Here is a 23,768-nt window from a genome sequence, read left to right on the forward strand (position 1 = left end):
TCTCAATAAAGTCAAGAAAGTTAGAAATGTTGACATATGCAATAACTGAAACACTCCTCTGTATGTGTTGCCTTTATTTAATATAGTAGGAAATCTCCGTGGGGCTTGTTGGTTTGGACATACATATGTACAGCTTATTCATCTCTAAGAAAATTTCCCACAAGGCTGACACACGATTCTGTTTTCTCAACTTGTTGCTTCATCATACCATTCCTAAAGCATTTTTCATTAGAAACACTGTTTTACTGAGGTTTTTACAGAGTAAATCTATTCTGAAGTAGACATCAATGTTGCATTAAGACTTCTCTTAAACAAAGTCTCCGTTACTCGTAGTCTGTGCTTTCACATTCTGATTCTTTTGCACAATAATCTTCTTGTAACGGGAAAGGCAATTGTTCACCAAATTGTATCTGTTAAATTCTGAGCCAACCTGATGCTCTGTCTGACGTGTATCAATATTGAAGTTTCTAAAAGTTGTACACCTGTTTCAAATTTGTTGTGTTTCTGGCTACCTGCAGGTACTTGACTGTATAGTAAGGCAAAGTAGAAGTTTATGTCACAAATGACAACTTTCTAGTTTCTAAATCTTATCTTCAATGTATGAAGATTTTGAAAAGCCTTTTATATTGCAGATATTTGTCAGCCATTATGATATATTTCTGCTGCAGAAATTACAATGGTGCAAAATAAAAGAGATGTTTGTTTTGAGGGAAGGCACAGATAAAAAGGCAGAAAGCGCTTTAACAAAAGCAGGTCTGAGACAAGCTGTTTCAGTCCCAGGCTCAGACAAGTGGTTGTGCTCCCTAATCTCCCAGTGATTAGACTTATGTGTTTTGAATATAACTGGTAATTTTAAGGAGATAAAATAATGTTCTGTTTTTTTGTTAGGTGAAACCTTATTATGAAAACATGAAAAGCCCATAACATTCTTTGACTTTGTGTAACCCTATTTTGCAACCTGAAATCATGAAATCTGAAGAAAGTAGTAATGTAAAATGAAAAGTGATATCTCTACAAAAGTAAACTTTTTCATAATCCAAAGATCTTGACCAGTAATGCTCTGTATTCCCAGAAAGGCCATCCATTTTCACGTGCTTTTAGTATTGGCCTCAAAGTTTCAAATTGTAACCTCGTTAAGATGCTATCTAAAATCCTTCTCAGAGATACAAGATTCCCCATTGGCCACAAGAGACCTGCTAAATTTATCTACTTGATCATATCGAACCAGCAAATGTTTCCCTGTCTCTCAGAAAAGCAAGTGGTGCATGTCCGGACCAACAGCAAAACAGGACGGCTCCACTAAGGGAGAGCATCACTTGAGCATACTGGTGAGGTTTGAAAGAGCTGCTGTGCTCCTCCTGCCTCAGATCCTCAGTGGGGTGTAAAACTTAGCATTACCATGGCTAGGCTAACTTACAGTGTCTGAAGACCTGTTCCACCAACTTAATTTAAATTTCAGTGTTACTATAAAAGCATAACCCATTCTGGACCAATATTTTCATGCTACATCTCCGAAATGGTAGGTCAGAAACAGAATCTGTAGCACAGGCCACTGTTATGGGTCAGAATTTAACTTAATTATTATGAAAAAGCTACCTGAACCGCATGTTGAAACAAATGCAACTGTATGTGTACAATAGCAACTTAACTTAAATGATAGCTCTTTTGTGGGTATTTTTCTGCTTTGTTTAAGACATTTTCGTTTTCATTTTGTAGCCAAGCACCAAGACGTACTCACAGAGTGGCAGGCACTCAGTATCGGTAGAGGTTCAAATGCAGCGGCAGCGGCAAGAAGAAAGAGAGAGTTTCCAACAAGCTCAGCGGCAGTACAGCTCATTACCCAGGTACCATAACTGTCTGAAGCTATTCAGTGTATATGAGCCTAGAGCTAATTTCGTTTGTGGAAAGAAAATGTTGTGCTTAGTGCAGACACTTTTGTTTAGCATTGGATAAGGTGGAATGTATTCAGTGTGGAAGAGGCATAAAATTTCTTAAGTGAGAGCATGTGGTAGCTGTTTGTTTTAAGAGAATTACTTCAGAGTTGATTTCAGTGGGATCTGATGACACTCAGCACCCAACAGAATTGAGACATTAAAACAAAGCTATTCTTTGTGGGACCCCATCCAGTTTAATTTTCTGCAATTACGAAAGTCTGCTGAGCATGGCATGGGTTGTCCCCTTTTGACATGTCAGATGATTTTTTTTTTCTGTTGCCTAATTCCTTACTGGGTCGAAATTCTATCTTTGTGATGCTAATACAGAGGAAAAATTAAAAGGAAAAAAAAATCTCAAGACCTCAAACAAAAGAATATGGAACTGAGAAACTCTATCCAAAAAATCAGGGGACTTCAAGTTTCCAGTATATACATTTTTTTCTAAGTTACTGGGTCATTAGCAATGGAATGCTGGAAATTAACACACTTTTTGTCTAAACAAATCTGTATTTTTAAAAGATCTTACATTTTTTAAAATTAGTTGTTTGGGCAAAATGTCTTTTACTTCATATTTAGCTTTAAGAATTATTAAAAGTTTACACAACTTGTATTATAAATTAACTATCATAGTTAAGCATTATGCATATAGACTTTGCATTTTCAAATATCAGTGGTAATGGTTGAATGGAGAATCTTTTACACTGGAGGCTGGTGTCAAATTCCCCTCCAACAAGGTTGTATTATTTTTTGTGCCCCATGTGGAAATGGTGTGGAAAAAAAATTTTTGTGACAACATGTGTTTTACCAAGTGTATCATAACTCTTTTTGTGGAAACAAACAGGAGCTTCATAATCAAAGTTATCTAATCATGAACTCTTATCCTACCAACATCTTTGATAATACAACAGACCTCTCAGATTTTTACACGCTATAACACTTGTCAGTGTAGAATTTTTCTGTTAAGTTTGGAAGGTGGGAAAGGCAAATGTAAAGTTACTGTGTTTTCTTAGACTGTTTGTAATTTTGAAAATATTTATATTCCCTTTGCTTCTTATCTCTACCTTCCTTCTGAAGTGACCACACGTGTTAATGCCATATTGTTTTTCCTGAGCAATTCTCTTTCAGTTTTGCTCACCCCAGCAATGCACAAATTGAGTGGAAGGGCACGGATGCTAGTGCTGCTTTCAAGTTCCAGGGAGTTATTTTTAGTTTTAAAACTATGATTCTTAAAACCTGCTTCCCCTGTTCTGCTCAATCACTGGTAACATTTAAAAGTTGGAAGTTGTTTGTAATGCCGTTCCAGCAGCAGAAATTAATAACTCTAAGGAGAAAATTAATCTACAAGAAATTTGGAAAATAGTGCTTTGGGTCATAGAAATGCTTGTTTTGAAAAGAGTGACTGAGAACTTGACTCAATGTGTTTTTCAACATGAGAAATGACTAGCAAGCTAGCAATGCGTGTTACTGAGTAAATAATGGTAATTTAATGACTTTGAGCACTCTGGGTATTCGAGCTGTGCTGGGAGCAGACAGAATTTCAGGACCTTGGGCTAAAGTTGAGTGCTGTAAATACCACAATACTCCTATAACATAGCTGGGACATCCAGTTCTCCAGCTTTACAAACTGTTCACAACCCTGTGACTGATCTTTAAATAAATCTTACTCTTACTCTAAAACTTAGGTCCCAAGCTTCATGTTGCAATTGTGGCTTTGTAATGATTTAAGTTTGTGTACTGTCTTCATTCTTGAGTTTTCTTGCTTTTCATCTTGTATAGTCTCTAGGAGCTTCCTTTTTTCCCTTTGTACATTCAAATCATTAGTACTGAAAGCAAATAAACTCGAGTCAATTTTAAAGGATCTTCCCAGAAAGACAGGAAAACTGGGCCAACTAATTTTGAACAAGTACCAGAAAACAGTCAGTAAATTAAATCAGTTCAACTAGTCATCCTCTTGTCCCATGTGAAACTGTAAAAGCAATGTTTAACTCCAAGTTAATTTTGCAGTACTTAAATTTTATCTTGCTCTAGATCAGAAACCTGACAGTTTCGTAGCCTACAGAGGTTCGGTCAATTTGCTCTTGTTCCAGGGAGTGATAAAACATGGCTCAGAAACATCGTTTCTTTGGCAAAGTTGGATATGTGAATACCAAGAACAGCTATAAAAATTTGCATAAGAATTTACATTATGTTGTAATTTATGCTGTAATAATTTACATTCATCCAGAATAACAATTTTCATCCAGAGGTCTCAAAATCTGTTATGGAATAAGGTGGATATGGTCATCTTCAAATTGTATGTGTGGAAGGAAGATTCCAAAAGCATTAGGTGACTTTTTACCTTTACTAATGGTAGAAAAATTCTCCAGGTCTCCTGTCTCTCCGCTGCCTATTCGTTGGATGAGGCCACATAGAGTCATGTGTGTTGACATGAAAAACCAAGCCATGTATAAACAACTAAATGGTTTTCTTATTGAATAATGTCGCAATATATTTTGTTTTACTGCTTGAGTCTCATACACTAATTTTAATCTCAAAGTGGGTATCTCTTTTGCTACAGCACAAAATTGTTTTACTTTATCATTACCAATCTTATTTTAAATTCATAAAAGCATCTAGTAGCTTGATAGTAAATTAAAGCTATTTCAAAACCATAATCTGTCTTCAAAATTATGTGATGATTTATTGTGAAGAGAGATAAGAATTTGTAATTCCTATATGTATTTGATTTATTTATCTACCCCATGGAGCCAAAAAAAAGTGCAAGAAAGGTTATCTCTGCCTTTTCTTTTATGAAAGCTATAGCAAACTGGGAAACAGTCCTGATAGCATGAAATTCCTTATTTCTGGAAATGGGAGGAAGAAACTCTCATCTGTGTAACTACCTCTCCATAATGAGCTTTATCTTCTGACTTATGCAGTGTTCGAGCAAGTGTTTTAAAGATCTGCCTGTTGTATTTTTAATCAAGTGTGAGTCTAGATTCAAATCTTTCATGAGTGACTTTACAAGTGCTGGCTGTTATCTGGTTTCTTAGGAAGCACAGCATTGTGTATGGTCTTTCCTAGTCTGCAACTGAATTGTAGCACTTTTTTCTTAAGAACATGATGGTTGTAGCACTGGATGGGTTTTCATGGCATATTCCTCCTGGAGAGGCCTAGAAATATAGTTCAAGTCTGCAGGAAATGTTCTCCAACAAAAGAGGCAAGGTGCCTCTTTGGGGCAGAAGAGAACTTGACTTCTGGAGAATGCTATAGCTGGGGGAAACCTGATGGCATCGCAGAAGCACTCTTCTTTCCAGGGACTGTTGTCAATAACAGTAGAAGGGGAACCAGAACATTTGTCTTAAAAGCCTCTTCCATTTTTCTTTCCAGGCAAAGCAGAAAAAACGCCAGTTCTGTATCTCAAGACTCCTGGGAGCAGAGCTATTCCCCTGGTGAAGGGTTCCAGACTGCAAAGGAAAATCCCAGATATTCCAGCTACCAGGGATCGAGGAATGGCTATATGGGGGGACATGGCTTCAACGCCAGGGTAATGCTAGAAACACAAGAACTGCTCCGTCAAGAGCAGAGGCGAAAAGAACAACAACTGAAAAAAAAAACTTCTTCTGAAGGGCCTAGCAACTATGACTCATATAAGAAAATTCAGGACCCTAATTATACCCCTCCTAAAGGTCCTTTCAGGCAAGATGTACCGCCTTCACCATCTCAGGTAGCCAGGCTGAACAGATTGCAAACACCAGAAAAGGGAAGACCATTTTATTCTTGAGGTGAAGAAAATGAAGATCAACTTATCATGCAATAAGGAACGTTTTCATATAAAGACTTATATTTTGAAAACTTTTTAAACTGATGGTACTAAGGAATATATCCATTGTCTGTTTCAGTGCCTTTAAAAATACAGGCAAAGCATTGGTGGGCCTTATGTCTTTGCTGTTCTGTCTCAAGTGTTGAATTCATGGAAGGATGTTCCACCATTTGACAATCATAGCGGAAGTGAGCAACGCCACCCCTGCGTACCGAGTCCCGTAGCCCAATCCAGTAGTTACCAATGGCTTATTACCAGGATTTTTTGTAATGTGTTTTACTTTGCAGTGACTTATTACACCAACATGCAGCTTTGTGGCATAAAATTAATGAATTTGAGGTTGAAAGAAGCATTGACATGTCCTTTTTTATTTCTCTCGGGTCAGGAGGAGGGTTACATATCACTCTTGAGTGGATAAGGCTTAGCTCTACTCTGGATCGCAGTTGTAGTTCTAAGATGTTTTATGGTGGACTCATTACCAGTCTTTGTTGATCAATATTTAAGTGTCTATATGCTAAAAACTATCCTTCTCCTATTATGCACATAAGCACTCTTTTTCTCTCTCTCTTCCCACTCTGAGCTTATTAAAAAAGCCTTTATCCTGACTCATGAGGAAAACAATATTAAGCTTTCAGTTATCCTGTGAATCCTGTTACAATTGCCTTATAATCTTAATACACAGTCCATTACAAATTAAATAACTGGAGAGAGACTATTTATACAGTCACAGCCAAGCCCTTGATAAGTATATTTTACTATTTTATTAAAGATGTGAAATTATGAACAAACATGCAACTGAGTTCTGCTTTGCTTTACTTCTAAATGAATTTGGTCATATGACAACTGTGTCTAGGAGGAGAACTAGGGAGGGTATCACCCCATGGTCATCTGATACACAGCTGTCTTTGGGCAAATTTTGGAGATAGCTTAAAGCAAGAGCAGATAAAATGGAAGTTTTTCTTTGGATCAAAAAACTGAAAAGAAAACAATTTCTTCTTTTTACAGTTTGTGAAGCTTTGTGGACAATTGCCTTGTGCTTCCGTATACTGTATTGTTGCATCGTGATGCTACATTAAAAATAAACCTTTAAGTATATGAATGAGAGATAAGTGAAGACAAACTGTTACACATCATCCTGAAAACATGTCAGTATCCAAAAATAACTAAAGCAAAAGATTGCTCTAGCAGTGAGTAATATCTGAATGTGCATATAGGATATGAGAATTTCTTTTGCAGCAGCTGTTTTTATGTTTGTTGGTCTGAACTTCACATATTGTAAAACATATAGCTGCGTTGCTGAAGTGCCTGCAAATCCTGATGTGAAAAGGCTTGAGAATGGATCTCAGCATATCATGTACAAAAAGGAAAGAGAAAGCAAGAAAGAAAATCATGTATTGCGTGATTTAAAAAAAAACTATTTTTTTTTTACTGGCACATTTTATTTTTGCGCCAATTTGTTTCTAGAATATATGTGAAATATCAGCCCACATATCTGTGTCTTTTATGCCTGTTTGTTAATGGTTTTTGTTGTTAATAATGTACTCCATGTTTAAAAGTTGTTACTAGTGTAAGCACGGTGACATTGGCTGACAATAGCTCTTTTACGCAGAATTTACAAAACTGTGTAAAACAGCTTTCCATGTACATATGAAATTTAGAATAAAAGGCTGTTTCCATCCTCGTCTTGGTATTGCCTGTAAACCCTTATGAGAACTGCTGCAGACGTTGAGTTTAAAAAATATTTAACAGATGTTATTTTATCTTATTCCTAATGGTTTGCGTGTGTCTTTCTGTGAGCGCTTATAAACATTGGCAAAAAAAAAAAGAAAAGATTTACAGCCCAGCTGAACACCTGAAGACTATCCTCAGAGGGAAAAAACTCTCAGTCTAATGTCTTCTGTTATTTTAGGCCATACCTGTGACATTTAAAAGGTACATTCTTAAGACTAACCTCTGCGGCAAAAATCTTTCGGGCCGTAGCCTGGAGTCCTCTCCCCGAGGAGAGTGCTGGCAGGAGAAGGGCACCCGCTGTGCTCTGGCCAAATCCAGGCACGTGTGAGGAAGCCCCCCCTCCTCTGACGGTGTGTTTTGGGCTCTGATGGGAGCCCTTTACAGGAATGTTGACATGGTGAAAAATGGGAGAAGGCAGATTTATGAATAAAGCAGTATTTACAGTGCCAGTGATACTCTGTTTCCCCCATTAGTATTGGAGCTGTGTCTGGTTTTCTCCCTCTTCCCCTCATGCCTCCTTTTGTTGGATACTGCAGGAATGTCAATCATAATTCTGTATATGCATGACATCAGGCTGTTGCCATGGCAATAATAGTGTCAAATTATTCACTGTGACTTTAGAGTGGGATCTGAAGGGGAAGAGTAGCAGGAGCTGCAAGGTGGACAGGCAGCTTTTGGTGCCCAAATAAACTAAAGGCATGATTTTGCAAAAGACCTAAAATGTAGTGGCTTGCAGTTGTGAGTGGGGAAATGACTGCATTTGCAGTTTCGCAGGCCTTGCTGTCATATCTGCTGACTGTGTTCCCAGATTACATAGTTTGATGTTTCTGTGGAATTATTTGGACAGGCAAATAATTGCAAGCACTAGAAAATGCATCCACAGGAATGGAAAACAGGTCGAAGTCCTTTTCAAAATAAGGTCTTTGATAAACTGTTGTAGGAAAAAGGGCCTATGTTTGGAAAAGTATGAAGTACGGGATATTTTACATGTGAGGATGGCATATGTTAAAGTTTACCCTTCTATGAAACTGCTCTTCAAGGTGTTAACAATTTGCCATAATTAGATGTGTTCATGAAAGAAGGCAGATGTTCTCTATGGACCATGTCTGTGTTATGTTAGCAAAGAATAAGGTCTTTTTCTGGCTTCGTCATCCTGTCTTCTTCCTGACATAGCATAGACAGGATTTCTAATATTAGCTCCCGTAAGTTGCAAAGGGCGATAAGGAAGTGGGAGGGAGATGTTTTAATAGAAAATGACCTTTAGTTCTTCATAGCGAATAGATTCAAGAGTTAATTGAGCTAACTACGTTACTGCAGTAATTTGTTTGTGGATGCATTACCATTATGAGATTAACTCTGTAACATTAGCGTATTTAAGAATGGTCACAGGACAGACTGTAAGGGAGCTTACAACATCGAGGAGTGGGTGTAAAGCTTGCACATTTTTCTCTGTTGAAACCCTAAAAAAACCATCTGTGAAGCCTGCTGGTATTTTATCAAAATAATTTGTTAATGCTATTGAAATTCCATGGGAAAGTTTAGTATTACTAATGCAAACGACTCCTGCCTTTCTAAAAAAGCCTACTTCCCCTCTTCTTATAGGGCCTCCTTGGAAATGAGAGTGCAGCCCTAGTGAGTTATTGCATGGGCCAGATAGTTTAATATACATCTTTGAGAGCTCTGCCATCAAAAACAGCACAAAATGGCGCAGAGCCCAGCTGAACATGGTCGGAAAGTACAATTGCCATTTATTGCTGGCAAACAGCAGGAAGAATAACAAAACAAAATTTAAACCCATCATGAACGTAGATATATGGCCTGCTTTTCAAAGCTGTGCTGATGTTTTGCTCATGTTCACTCTGTTTATGAGTGTCTGTAACATTGCATTTATCTGTGCTGGGTATGCTGAGAAGGGAAGGGAAGAAACCTTCGCCAGACAAGGAAGAGATGCGCCAGATTAGCAGTGTTGGCTAAACACAGGGTATTCTTGAGTAATTCAAACCTTTGAACTTGTGTTGTTGAGACTTAAAGTTAATTTGGCTATTGCGTGTCCTGGCTTGCAAGTCTATTTTCAAAATATTTCCTAATTCTATTTGCTGTGTCTGACTGTTTCTACATCTTTCTCTCCCGAATCCTCAGTCTAGTTCATAGGAGTTGTGAGGAATCTGTCAGGAATGCGAACAGAGAAAAAATCTCATCTATTTTTTATGCTGTTGTTGTGCCACCACACCCTGGCCTTCCAAACTCAGTTTAAAGTTCAGCCCTAAGCTGGCAGAGGAAGACCGAGGGTCAGAAATCCAGGATGGGGGACTGACTTCATGAAAGTACGTTTTGTGTGTGTGTGTGAGAGAGAGAGAGGCACAGATTGGATTCATTTGCCTTTAATTCACGTCCAGTTTGAAACCCTCTTCAAAATACCTTATAGTATTTCTTCCGAGTTTTTTCCATCTGTGCAGAAAACAGCTGATGATTTGATGCACATGGTTATTGTTTCATGCCCTCTCGTACATCTTTTCTATTTTGTATCAGCATCACACTCTCTCTTACATCTGCTGATTAATTCTGTTGCATTTATTTGTTTCTCTAAATGGCATGCAATTCATTCATAGCCTAGGCTGCTTCTTGCCAGTGATTGATATTTCTCTCTTAGCTTTGCAAACTTATATTAATATTTTTCTGTCCTTGGGAGTAGTGTTATCTTTTGTAATTTACACTTTAATCACATTTTAAAAATTGAGACTGGACGCTTGAGTTGGGTTTACACAAAAGAAGACTAAAGAATATGGCTTTGATTTCTATTCTATGTGCGGTGCACACTTCCCAGGCAGTTGTAGGGACTGTACAGAGTGCTGTCTCAATGAGATGAAGGAAAACATCAAGCCCAGGAGCTTTGGAGAAAAAAAAGTTAGGGAAAGCTTTGAAAATATTTATGCCCACTGCATGCTATCTACTGTGAAAAAAAATAATAATTCCTTAGAAGTATCACTCTCTGTCTGAATGGCTGATGGTTTCAGAGCTCAGACGGACGTGACTTGTGGTTTAAAGGCAGCCGGATGGAAAAGGAAGCTGCTTGCGCCCTTCTAAAGGATGCCAGGACCCTCTTCCCTCGCAAATTACTCCCAAAATACTGTTTTCAGCCACACATCTTACAGCAACTAAGGTCCGGAATAGGCTTACATTCACACATTGAGCTGAAAACTGCAGTAGCATCTGTCAGAGAGGGAGGGATAACAGCCGCCGTGATAGTAGCTGCAATTACCTGATTTTAATCCGCTTGTTTGTTGGAGTAATTTTTGTCTTAGGAAAACAAGGAAAGAAATGCAGAGTGAGGAAAAGGAGTAAAACGTGAGCAGAAAGATTCTCCACTTCCCTTCCACTGTTGCTACCATTACAGCCACTGGTAGTTAGTTGCCTTTTTTTCCCCTTTATGCCCCAAAGGCATAAAAGGGGATAAACTAGCTGGCAGTAACCTCAGTGCAAAACTCATGACGCTCCTAGAGATTCACTTTACTATGTAGCCTGTAAAACATGAATTAACAATGCAACAAATAAAACTTTACTGTCCCTCCGTTATTTCCTTTGTGGGTTTCCCTGGGATGTGTTTAGATTGTCAGTCCTTGGGACTAAAGGCTGTGTTTAGTTTTGATCCTATATAGAACAGAATACTATTGTTGACACTAAGAGCTAGTATGTATTTGGGGTTTTTTTCCGTGTGAAAGGAACTTTTTTGAAGTTAGATTATATGGATATTTGCAACAGGTGCATGACTGTCCCATTTTAGATGTATTCCGAGTCCTAGCAATATTCTCATTTGTAAGTACAGAGCGTATTGCTGGAACCAGTAATAACTGGGGACTTGCTAGCTTTGGCAGTTAAAATGATCTCTTCATTTACCTGAGGGGCTAATTCTTTAAAGCTTTTGTAGAGGGAGAGAGATATCTCTTCCTCCTGGAAATAGGAAATACATTCCCATGGTCACTGTTTGAAGCTGAAGAACTATCTAGAGGAATTTAAAGAGATTTCAAGGAGCTGCAGCCTTCTGCCGGGAACCTAGAACAGCTATCACCTTCATGTTCAGCAGGCTGGAGAAGACATTAGGTTTCACTGCTCCACTGATGTAATTCTTATTCCCACTTAGAACTTGCTGAAGTCTGAGACCCCCTTCCGGGTACCCATCACATTTTATATCTTCCTTAGGGGCAAGCACAAAGCTTTGTAATACTTCAGCTGTAGCCGGGTTATTAAAAGCCAGTAGGATCTTAGGAACAGAAATGTCTTTGCCTAAAACTTTGTGTCTAATGATAATGTATGTTTTGTTTCATTCTTCCAACCATCTCTTGGTTGCTGTCCATGACACACGTCTTCCTCAGTTTTCTCAGCATATCATACATTCAGGCTCTGTTCTGTGATCAGACCCAAACTGCAAGAATCATTTTAATAAATAAGTGTTTATAAATAATGGTAATTTATTAATACCTAATCCATTGTTTTCTGGGCTATGGACTATAAAGGAAGGCAAATTTATGCTAGAGGAACTACTCTTGCATTTGCAGAGGAAGTTTAAGAAGTCTTTTCTCACTTTAGCTTCTGAAACTCATCGAGGGTTAATCTAATCAACTGCAGCATAGCAGGGACTGGAAATGGCATGTCTTGTTTTAGAGCCTGGTTGGTGGTTTGCAAAAGTCTGTTTTATAATCGGGACTGAGTTCGTTGTAAGTTTCCACATATTGTTCCCTACTTTGAGAACTGTATAAAATCATGTTAAAAATAGAAGTCACTAAATTATGCAACCTGTTGCTACCTAAAAGCTGAGTTAATACTACAGCGAGCAAAGTAGAAATAATTTGTGTTTGAATATCGCATTCTTTGTTTAAGAAATAATGCACAGAATTTTTTATGAATAGTAGTATACAGATTTTTACAGTTGTGCATTGTTGTTTTTTAAAGTCAGTTTGCATGAATAATTTTCTCATCTTTATGCAGAAATTTTACACATTTTTGTTGACTAAAATATTACTAATCTAATTTCCTATTAAAAAACTCATTTCCAGCATTGCAGAGCTGAAAGGTGCTACCAAGCATTTAGTCTTCAATTTACATACAACAAACCCTGTAATCTGATGGGGGATTTCACACAAGGATGGCTGCATGCAATTACATGGGCAAAGAAAAAATTTCATCCAAAGCTCTGCTCTACAATAATTTCATCTGTTGGTCTCCCATTGAGAGTTCCCCTATTGTTAAATTGCTTATTGATGTGACTTAAGAGTAGAAAAATCTACACAATGTTGTTATACTAAGTTTTCAATGCCGTTTGCATTTCTTTCTTTTTTTTTTTTCTTTTTAATTATAACTTGGGTTTGTTAGAAAGGGACAAAATAAACAGATCAGAATAATTCATTTGAATTAACACTCATTGACAAGAAAACATTAAGCATTCTCCAGATGAAGCGTCAGTCATGAAAGACAGAAGGATAATCCTAACATTACAACTCAAGTAAATTAGTTTTCAGATATATATTCCAGCATTACATGAAGCTGTACCAATTTTTAATACTGGTGTAATAATATGCACTTTTAAATGATGCCAGAAATCATCATTACAACAGAGAGAGGATTCACTGTTTGTGTTTATTAATGTGGGAATGTTGGAAGAGTATTTGATATTAAATGTCACAGTCTACAGTGATTGGAGCTAAGCAACTGTAAAACTGATTGAGAAGATTTGGGCAGATAAATACAAATGGCAAACAGAGCTCCACACGCTGCCATGGTGGAAGCGCATCCTGATGTTATGCCTCTGGCATCGCAGAACAAATGCAACCCAGTGAAACCAGTGCAGCCCATTTGTAAAGGTGTTGAGTGAAGGTGGAGGGTGCCCGACCATGGTAAGCATGAGTCTGAAGCACATTTGCTCCTTCTGAGTACAAGGGGACCATTTGTACCTTAACTGGCCCACGTCATCCTCGCTTTTGAAGACTCACATAATTTAGCTGTGTCTGTCTGTAGGTGGACAACTGAGGTATATTTTTTCTTAATTGCGTGAGGGTGGATACAAAATTCTGCCCCATCACACTGCCAACATGACCATCGTAGCTGCTCCTCAGAAGCATTGAGTCAAAGCTGGTAACTCACTGTCCGTGAAGGCCAGGACACCCTTCCTCCAAACAGAGGGTGGAAGGAAAGCAGGGCAAGGAACTACCTTGCCTTGTCTGTATGGTATTCTGCCATTGCCACAGAAAAAGCTGTTGCAGTAATGTTAATTTAACTTAACTTACATTTCTCTTGAATTAACTGGTTTGCTGTGAATTTCACAGTAATGTCCTCTGCTGCAGAAAGTTTTTGATGCAGGACTCCGGCTGGGAAGGAGCATCTGGAAAAATGGTTTGGTGCTCTGCAGATCTTAAAAAAAAAAGAAAAGAAAAAAACCTATGTTACAGAGCAGCTGATCTATCTCCTCTTTATACCACGTGTGTCTCCCAGTCCACACTAGAGCATAAATGAAATGTGGTTAAGGGTTTATCTCCCTATAAATACCATGTTTATTTATTAAATGGTGAGTGATTTGCATTATTATGACATTTGATCAGTGGTATTCGGATCCAGCTGGTAAAGTTTCAGCAAGGAGCCAGGCGAGCAGCAACAGTCCTTCTATTGTCTTGAGTTGGCGTTGTGAGGCAGCAATGAAAGCAATACAACCAGCGATGCAGTAATCTAATACAGAATACAGGCTGCTTCTTTTGTTAAACATCTTCTCCTAAAAATGCTGGCAAGTACACATTGTTTCCTTATCGTTTTTTCCTCCTGAGAGATTTCAATTCCATTTACCCCACAGGCCCAAATCCTTCCTGAACACATGAGTTAGACAGCAAGGAGGATTACTAGAAGTAGCACAGACAATGACCAAAAGCCATCTTGCGTGTCTTTTCTTTCCAGTCAGCCACCCACCTTTCATTATCAAGGGGATGAATACCATATCTGACTGCATAATCAAAATCCACTGACCTGTCAGAGCAGGCAATAAAATAAAGCTCTCTTGCTGTTTTCCTTTGACTAGGCTTCAGTTCTCGAACCCTTTTAACCCAGATTTTCTGACATATTGCAACTTGTAGGCATTTAAGGATGCAACCACTGAGCTAATATGTTTTAGATTGTGTCCTTATAATGTATATGGTATATTTAGTGTCGCGATTTCTGGTAAAATTGCAGCACCCTGATGCCAAAGTAATAGCCTTTAATTAAAAGAGCTACAGCAAAGAGCAGTTAAAGCATATTGAACAATAGAAATCCCTGACCAGTTTTTCCAGCAATTTTTCTGCCTGTGATATTTGCCAACACATTCCTGATGAATGTCTAAGGTAAAAACAAATGCTCATGTGGATCTTGAATGCCATTCAGCATATGGAAAGAACCACTTAGTTTTCTTTAAATACAGTCCCACGTAGCCACCAATTAAAAAAACTTTTCTTTTTTTCTTTCTTTTCCCCCACTAATTCATTACAGCGCACTTAGTGGATTAATGCTGGGCAAAAGTTCAGAGAAGGTCATACGAGATGCCAAAGGGGCATATTCTCCTGTTGCAAAGCCTAAGCGTAAACTCTGTCCTTTAGAGCCAACTCCAGATTTTGCAGAGAATGGGGGGGAGCTTATTTTAAAATGTTTTTCCATACAGTATGTTTCCCTTGTTCCCTCTTAGCTGAATCAAAAAACAACACAGCTCAACACAGGCACAAAATTCCTTTTTGTAGATTGGTGTGGGAAAACAGAAGGGCTGGTTTCACACCTCCACAACAACCATGCTACCAAAGGGGATCCCAGAGTGGGTCCCATGGTAAGCCCCACACATCTCTATTGTCTATTTGTCTCTGGGGTTAGAAAGTAGGCAAATTTCTATGAGGAGTCCTCTCAAGGTCTTCACAGAAGGTTACAGTATAGATCCCCTCCATAGTCATGCCAGATTTCCATTTTTCAGTCTAAGTAGTAACTAATGTGCTGACCTATTTTAACAAAAGCTTTTCTGCATTTTTAGAGAGAATGACTCAGGAAAAACTTCTGGGATTCCTTTTCTGGTTTTTTTCTTTTATTTCCTTTCACAAAGATGTTTGATTGGTTCTGTACCCAACCATTTTGCCCAAGAATGATAAAAAATGTTGCTTTTGTAACACAGATACTGAGGGTCCAAAAATGACAAATGCCATTTGTCCCATTTCTTAGCAAAATGTGAAGATTACAGAAGTCAGCCTATGAGCGTGGTACCAAAGTCAGCAGCAAGCAGCAGACTGCCTGATTGTATTGTGCTAACACTAGACCTAGATCTGTCTAAAAGCACTTGACAAACTGTGTCTTGGCATCAAGCCCCAGAGTCTTTAGTTACCATTTTTTTATCTTTGAACTGAATGAAAATTTAAATTTTTAATACTGATTGATAGCTTTCTAATTGGCTGATTCTTTGAGTATTTTCAGATTAGGCTGAGCTCCTAGGCAAGTGGACTTTTATAGACAAGATCTTCACAGCCAGAGACGCATCTCTACTTAGTGTGCAGGAGTAAAGTAATATTTCCTAGACATCTATTTTGTCTGACAGAGAAGAAGTATCAGAACCTAGTGGAAGATATTAATTTTTAATATTTTATTTCAAATTTTAAAGTGTGCAGTTGCTGAATAATGAAAAATACTTGGAAGCAAGCATTTTGGGGGAAATGTACATGAATCAGAAGGATGCTTATTTTGTATTTTCACTTCCTATCATCTTCAGAAAATGCTGGCTGCAGTCAGCAATGTTGGCAACAGTCCTTTTTCACAGAACCCTTGAAGTATTGCAATACCTTATTGCCCGCAACAGCCAGCCAGGCTTTTAATAAATTAGTCCTGAATGCATAGATAGATTCTGGAGAGATTCTGAGGTCAGAAGAGACCGCTATAATAATCTAGTGTATTAGTTAACTTCCTTTTTAACACCAACTGTAGAATTTCGCTCAGTACTTCTTACATCAAACCCAGTAACTTGTGGCTGAAATCAAGAAAATCTTTCAGAAAGGCATCCAGTTCATATTTAAGATTATAAAGGGTGGAGAATTCACCACATCCTTTGGCAATGTCCTTAGTTTTTAATTGCTTGCACCAATAAAAATTTATCTTGTCATCAGCTTGAAGTCTTCTAACTTCATCTTTGACAATATCACTGTGCCTTTTTGTTTGCTCAGTTAAAAGCAGTATTACATAGATGTAATTTTACACACTGAGCATACCATGCCTCAATAAGACCTGGGTGCCAAATGAGAAACTAGTCTTGAGCCTCAGAAATTCTGAGCTTGGAAAACACGAGCACACAGATCATACAAGAGGGGGGAGGGAGGGAGGAAGGATGAAGCCCAGAATGACGTTATGTGCTGAACTTCCATCTGCAAACTGGACACAGTCAACAACAGAGACCAGTTTTGAAAACCTGGCCTGTAAATACCACAACTCAAGAGTCAGAAATACACTTTCAAGACAGTACCTGCTGTCAGGTTAACATCATTGTCTTGATGCTTCAATATCTCCTTTTTAATGTTTTTTGATGTTTCTGTAACTAAAACCGGGTTTGTTTTACAAAGAGATGTTTTTCAGATTATTAGCCAGCACTGTGACCTAGAGATAATTCTTAATGCTACTTCTGTTTGGTATAAAATCATGACGCATTGTCACGTTGAACCTACCATCTTCTTGTAAAGGGCTTTAATCTTATTCTCCCTGTTGAACAGAGGCATTCTCATATCCTTTTGTAGTCAAATCATAGGATCTGACTGAAGCCATTTTCAAAGAAAGGAATGTATTTGAAAACTGAAAATTTAAATTTGATTTGAAAAGCTATGATAAATATGTTTATTCTAACAGATTTTTATTCTTGTATTGAGGACAAAAAGGAGAGCAGCAACTTCAGCTTCAAGATAAAAGTCTGTTGAGAAAACCTAAACCAAAACCAGTACTCCAAATCCATTTTTTCCTTTTCTTTGCTGACAATTTTTTTCTCCGTTTGTTCCTCTAAACACAGAGGGATATTTGCCATTGCAGTGATAAAACTGTGAGCAACATGGAGTTCAGTCATGCCAGGGAGAGAATATGATACTTTACATGAACGTGTCAAGGTAATGTCAATTAAAAAAAAAAAGGAAGAAAGAAAAAAGAGGCACAGAGTGACTTTTTAAATCTTTCACACAGATCTTATCTATTCATAACCCAAATCAAAGCAACTCTGATTGCTCTATCAAGTGTAATATATAATTAAGGCAATTCAGTCCTGAGGTTTGGGGTTATCGCAGTGCTTTTGATTTGAGTTGCTGATTGTCTTAGTGAAAGAGCTGGTTGGGAATCTTTTGACAGAGAGATTTTCATCTTAAAGAAAAAAACTATCTGTCAAAAGGAAAACTTTTTAGTGAGGACAAAGCCTGCAGAATGATCAATAGCCCCGGAGTTACAGCACTCATAAGAGCTTGCTGGTGCAAGTCCCTGCTCTCAGCCAGGGCAATGCCCGAATCACTGGGCTGCTGGCTAGCTGAGACTGCGTTAGGCACTCTCTCCCCTTGTCTTCATTTGAATTATATTGCAATAAATGTCCTAACTACTAGGCTGTATATTCAGTCTCTCTGTCTCCCTGGCTGGTTTTGATTTAGTGAAACAGTTTAGTGAAACATTGGAATAGGCTGCCCAGGGAGGTGGTAGAGTCACCCTCCCTGGAGATATTCAAGGAGCGTGTGGATGTGGCATTGTGGGATGTAGCTTGATGGACATGGTGCTGTGTGGTGTTGGGTGGGTTGTGGCTTGTTGTTGTTGTGTGGTGGGGGTTTTTTTGGGGGGTTTTTTTTGTGTTTTGGTTTTTGGTTTTTTTTTTTTTCCCCCCAGGTTGGACTTGATGATCTTACAGGTCTTTTCCAACCGTAGTGATTCTGTGATTCTGTGATTCTGTGATTTGGCCCTGATATGGGAGTGAGAAAGGTTTGAAATGCTAAGAAAGCACTCTCCTATGCTGCACGTCTTATCTCTGAGATCTTTGTGAACTGGCCTGCCCTGGAAGTTTGACATCTGCAGTCTTTTTGAATGTTCATTATACCAGAGATCTGGAGCATACACAAATTTCAGCATTTGTGTAACACCGGTGAGATTGTGGGAGCCATGCATATGCTTGCACTTCTCTGTACTCATAACCACCTTCATGAATCGGGGCGTGAGCAGCACACAGATTTTAATATTGTTTAATGGTGAGGTTGCAGACATTTTGAGGGAGGGACTGTGCTCATCTGTACATATACAGACCGCACTTAAAGCTGCATGTTAGCAGGATACAGTTAGGCTGAAAGGTGTTGGCGGCTGCCAACAGGGATGTCCTGGCTCCAAAGAAAATAACAATCCTCGTTAAAAATAATGGGTGTGCCAAGTAATCGGCCAGGCTCAATGAACAAAGCAATCAAGCTCCTTTATGAGGTAAAAGCAGCTGGTGGCTGAGGAAATACCAGCGGCACTTGTAGCTTTACGACAGGAGCTTCGGCAGCAAGGAGCTGGAGTTCATTCCTTCCTTCCTGCCCGCCTTCCCTTCCTCCCTCGCACCTCTTGCCCACAGACTGCTGCCCCTCAGCACCGGCTGCTTACAGGGCTCTGCCGTGAGCTCAGCTGGACTTAAGTGGGGTAAAAAAGGGGGATTATTGATGGCTGGGTAGGACAGGGTCTCCCAAAGCTCTGGCTACTACCAACACCCCATCAACTGAAATAATATTGAAACTGCAACCTTATTTTGTTCCACTGATTTTCTTTTTTAATGTTTTTGATGGTTTAATGTGGGGTTTTTTTCATTGTGAATAAAGATGAACAAAATAATGCAGTTTCTGTATTTTCTTTAGAATAAGATTTTAGTGCCTCATAACACATTTTACTGAATATAAGACTGAGAAATAGGAACTCAAAAATTCCTATCCCAGCCATGCTGCTTGCTAGGATGTGTGTCTTTAACATGTGCACTCCACGCAGGTTGGGATTTACCTTATCTAACTTCAGCTGTCTAAAAGTTAAGTGTCCAGGATAAGTTACTCATGTAAACATATTCCTGAGTCAGCTGAGGGGGAACCACCTACACAAAGAACTCCTACCTATCCTAAAAAAGGGTTCAAAACCAGGTGCTGACCCTGGCCCCAGCCTTAGATGATCAGCAGCTGATTTTGAGAGTACTGAAGTTGGGTGTGATGAATTCCACCCTTTTAAAATCAAAATCTTGTCCCACTGAAATTTAAAAGATTCCTGTGTATTTCAGTAGGATGACGATGTGTCCTTTACATCTCTTTTTGAGAGAATTTCCTTCTTATATTTTAGAAGGAAAACATACCAAAGTCCCTGAGACCCCAGATCGAGCTGAACACCTCCTTCCATGTCCCGTTACATGTTACACTGGCAAGTGCTACACCGGGTAGTGCTAAGTGGGAGAAAAAAACAACTCGCTTTGCTTTTTGGTAAATCTGTTCCTGATCCTTATCTGCCTCACAAATCTGGTGCTTTGGAAATGTAATTAATATTTGTAAAATGCTTCCTAGGTGGAAGACATGAAAGCCTCTCTGTTTATTAATAACAAACACTTAAAAAGTGAGCACTGAACGCTTAGTCCTAATAGTATATGCTACTGCTGTATTATGGAGGAGGGGAGAAATACAACATAACTAATCACCAACCTGACAAACCATGCAGCCCCAGTCACAGAAATTACACAATTCCAACAGGGAGCTGTCTTTTTTAAAACATAACATTAAATAAAGGCTTTTATTCCAAAAAGTTATATTAAAATGCCCACCATCTGCTTTAAACTCACAATAGTGAGGAAATTTAGTGTCTGAAAATCTCTCCTTAACTCATCCCATTGTGCCCTGTAGATGGACAACCTATTTGCATCTAATAAAACAATGCATGCCAATAGAAATCTCATCTCTATTGGCAAGTTGTGTAATTCTTTATAGTTATACTAGATCCAGATGCTTTGGCAAGGTATATCTTACTTCAGGAGTATTGCTTGAGGGAGCCTGTATTGATTGCCTTTGCAGTTATAGATCGGACCGTGGCAATCACTAAAGACAGGGAAACATTTTGATTCTGCATTGTACAGGCTCATTCTTGCCTTTAAAATCAAACCGAAAAAGCCATCTATTTTTAATGTCTGTATATTTTTAGCAGTGCATCATAAAAAAAGGGATTAATTGGGCTATTAAGAAAGCTAGCCAGTATGTCCTGCAGACGTTCTTCACATGAGACATTCAACAATTAAAAGAGTACAAGGATGGTCCAGCACAAAATTCCGATAAATAGCTGGAGATCAAGACACTGATTGTCATTAGACACTTCCATCAACCATTGCTAATGACTCTTTGGCTATCTAGAGTAATCAGCAGCCCGGCTGCCACTTCAGAGCAGAGCAAGAAATCTGCACGGGCACTGGTGGCTGTTGCTCCACCGCATACACAGTTGCCTTTGTACTCAGAGCCTTTGACTAGACACAAGTCAGACTAATTTGTCTTAATTCAGTTTAGTTAGATGGGGGCAGCTTGTAGGTGCATTTATATTTAACATTAAGCAAATGAATTTAGCATGAGCTTGTGGCTTTACAGGCACATCTTAAACTGACTTAAGTAGTTCTGTGCCAAAAGAAGGCCCATCCTGTGGCTTCTTCTGGCACACCCAGATCCAACTCAGTGTACCAATGTAAAGTCACATCTGGAGATATTTGTAATCATCTCTTAAGTTTTAGGTGGCGGTTATGATATTTAGTAGTCTTTTAATCTAAATCTTCATATTTCAGTATACAGGTAGAACAGGGTTTGCCATCAAGGAGATGTTTGGGGAAACGGGTAGTTAATCTTATCTCAGCAGAAACAGTCAAGGAAACCACGTGATCATCTGTGGACATTTCCTAACTCTTGCATCCTCATTCTAGTCTACTCCGTTGATGGTTTATTCAATAACTTGCATGCATTCATTGATGGCAATGAATTTAGTGCGCACAATTTCTTTAACTTTGCCTGATGCTTTTCTTTTTCAGTAGTATAATTAGCATAACTTGTTTAAAAGCTATCAACCCAAAACTTTTGAGTTATTTACCTTAAGTGAGTATGCCGCTGGCACAAGACAGTTTTGCTCTAACTTGCAGGATTCACAACCAAAATGCCCCTGTTGAGGCTAGTATTCCCAGCCTCAAGAGAACATGGTGATTGAAAAAATGGTAGCAGGAAAACAAAATCAAAGGTCTTAGCTTCTTTCCCTTAGATAACTTACACCTTCAAACAAAAGCAATAATGTTAAAGAAAATTTTTCTGTGGGCAGCTTTTATATTTTGAGAAAACTTGAGTTCTGCTGTGTCTTTCAGAAAGTGATGGTCTGTTATAGGGAAAACACTGAATTCTATAAATAATCACAGAGTATGCTGGATACAGTTTATTAGCTTGATCTTCCTCATTTAATTGATGTTCACTGTGAAAATACAGTTCAGCCAAATAGAAGGGGGAAAAGGTGTGTTGTGCCACATTAATTTTTCTTGTACAAGCACATAAAAGGCCATGTGATAGTTCCATAGGTTAATTTCATGCCTCTGAGAGAGGGTCAGTCTAGTCTTTTTCCTTGTTAAAACTTCACATTCATAAACAAAATTGGGTTTTCATGCTTTGCTAGACAGTCGAGATTCAATGAAAGACAGCTACTACTGCTTGTCTTGACCACTCTGCCTTCATTTTCCCTTGGGCACCTTTTAGGCAAGGTGAAATATTGTGTCCCTGTGGCTTGAACCCTCGTTCTCTAAAATATGATAGAGAGGAACGCATTTCAGCTACAAAGATGATTGTGGTGCTGTATTCCAGAAAAAACTACAAATAGCAGCACAGAATCACAAAGGAACAGATCCAACACCATGTGACATAAATGAAAATCTTTCACTTCACTTCAATAGGCTTTAATCGGACCAGGATTGCCTTATTTCCTAGTTTTGTTCTGAAGTATCCTTTACACTTAGAGATGAGAACTAAACCCTTCTCCCCCTCCTCCTTCGTGTTTATGATCCAGGCTTTTGTAATAGTAGCATTTTCCTGCAACACCCGCAGAATACCAATGAAATATTTCTTCCCATAGTGACACACACAATCATCCTCGAGTGGGAGGACGGTATTTACAATATCCTACCAGACTCCCTCTTTAGCTCACTAGGTTCCCTCATCTGTGTCTTATGGCTTATTACCAAATGCTGTGAGAACACAAGGAACACCTACACCTCACTAGAAACACAAACTGAATGGCTTGAAACACATAGTCTTTCAATGACTGACTCACAAATTTTCACTCGGAGAATTCCGGCTTTATTGCCCCTACACTGTTGTGCCAAATTGTAGTTGACAAAGTGATATAGTAGATAAGTTTAGATTAAGGTGTTTACTGATGGACAAGCCAATAAAAACTCATGGCTCAAATGTTTTGAACTCCTGGATCTTTTACCAACTTCATTTACTTTTTAAATGCACAGCATGGCAAAGTTACCCAGCAGACAGCCCAGCTGTATATGGGACTCTGTAATGCGTGTTTGTTTTTAAGCATTTCTAATGCTGTTGCTCTGACAGCAGTCAGGGTTTCTGGAAATAATCAGTGAATCCCAAGTAAGAACAAAAGTGCTAATGTGGCACCAAGTTCCTGAGTAAATAAACAATTGCTAAACACAATCTTTTCAACAGCATTGTATGTCTGTGTCAACATTGTGTTTGCTCCGTGAGTCATCTGGTCAGCAGCACTCCAGCTACACAGAAGAGGTCATCCACTTCCTACAGCTCTATGCTGAAGACTGAAGTTTTGTTACAAAATATACCACTTGGGGTTTCCTGTGAGCCACAGGAGCTGCATTTTTTGGCAGGATTAGAGACAAAAATCAGAAGGTAAGAAAATCCTGATGGGCGTATTTGAGGGGGAAAAAAAGACATGAAACAAATGCTGTTTGTGCCAGTGTCAGTGGCCATTAGCTAATCAGAGGCATAGGAACATGTTTGTTCTTTATCACCCATCCATACAGATACGGAATTTTAGTACATGGGAAGGATGCCTCAGATTTTTTATATACTGCAGATTAATAGGAAATAACTAACAGAGGGGGAAAAAAAAAAAGACATCCTCACAGGTACTCATTTGTTTATTTCAAATATCCAGCACTTCAGTAAAAAACACAGATTTTGTAAGTGTTCAGAACTGCATCCAGAAACAGGAGGTGCCTACTTTTTAGGTCAGATATAACAGAGTAGCCATTCTCCCAAGCTTTTTTT

General features: G+C 38.6%; 1 protein-coding gene across 8 annotated transcripts in view; it reads left to right on the plus strand.

Annotated features, from left to right (window-relative positions):
• The window catches only part of PARD3 (par-3 family cell polarity regulator), a 458,445-nt gene extending 451,127 nt beyond the window's left edge, over positions 1-7,318 (plus strand). For all 8 annotated transcript variants that reach the window (XM_059818399.1, XM_059818402.1, XM_059818398.1 and 5 more), the window contains 2 exons: positions 1,717-1,844; positions 5,304-7,318. In XM_059818399.1, coding sequence (XP_059674382.1) covers positions 1,717-1,844; positions 5,304-5,697 — 522 coding nt within the window. In that variant the 3' untranslated portion in view covers positions 5,698-7,318. The remainder of the gene's footprint in view (positions 1-1,716; positions 1,845-5,303) is intronic.
• Positions 7,319-23,768: the final 16,450 nt, after the last annotated feature.

The sequence above is a fragment of the Gavia stellata genome, chromosome 6, assembly GCF_030936135.1.
Source record: "Gavia stellata isolate bGavSte3 chromosome 6, bGavSte3.hap2, whole genome shotgun sequence".
Classification (NCBI taxonomy): domain Eukaryota; kingdom Metazoa; phylum Chordata; class Aves; order Gaviiformes; family Gaviidae; genus Gavia; species Gavia stellata.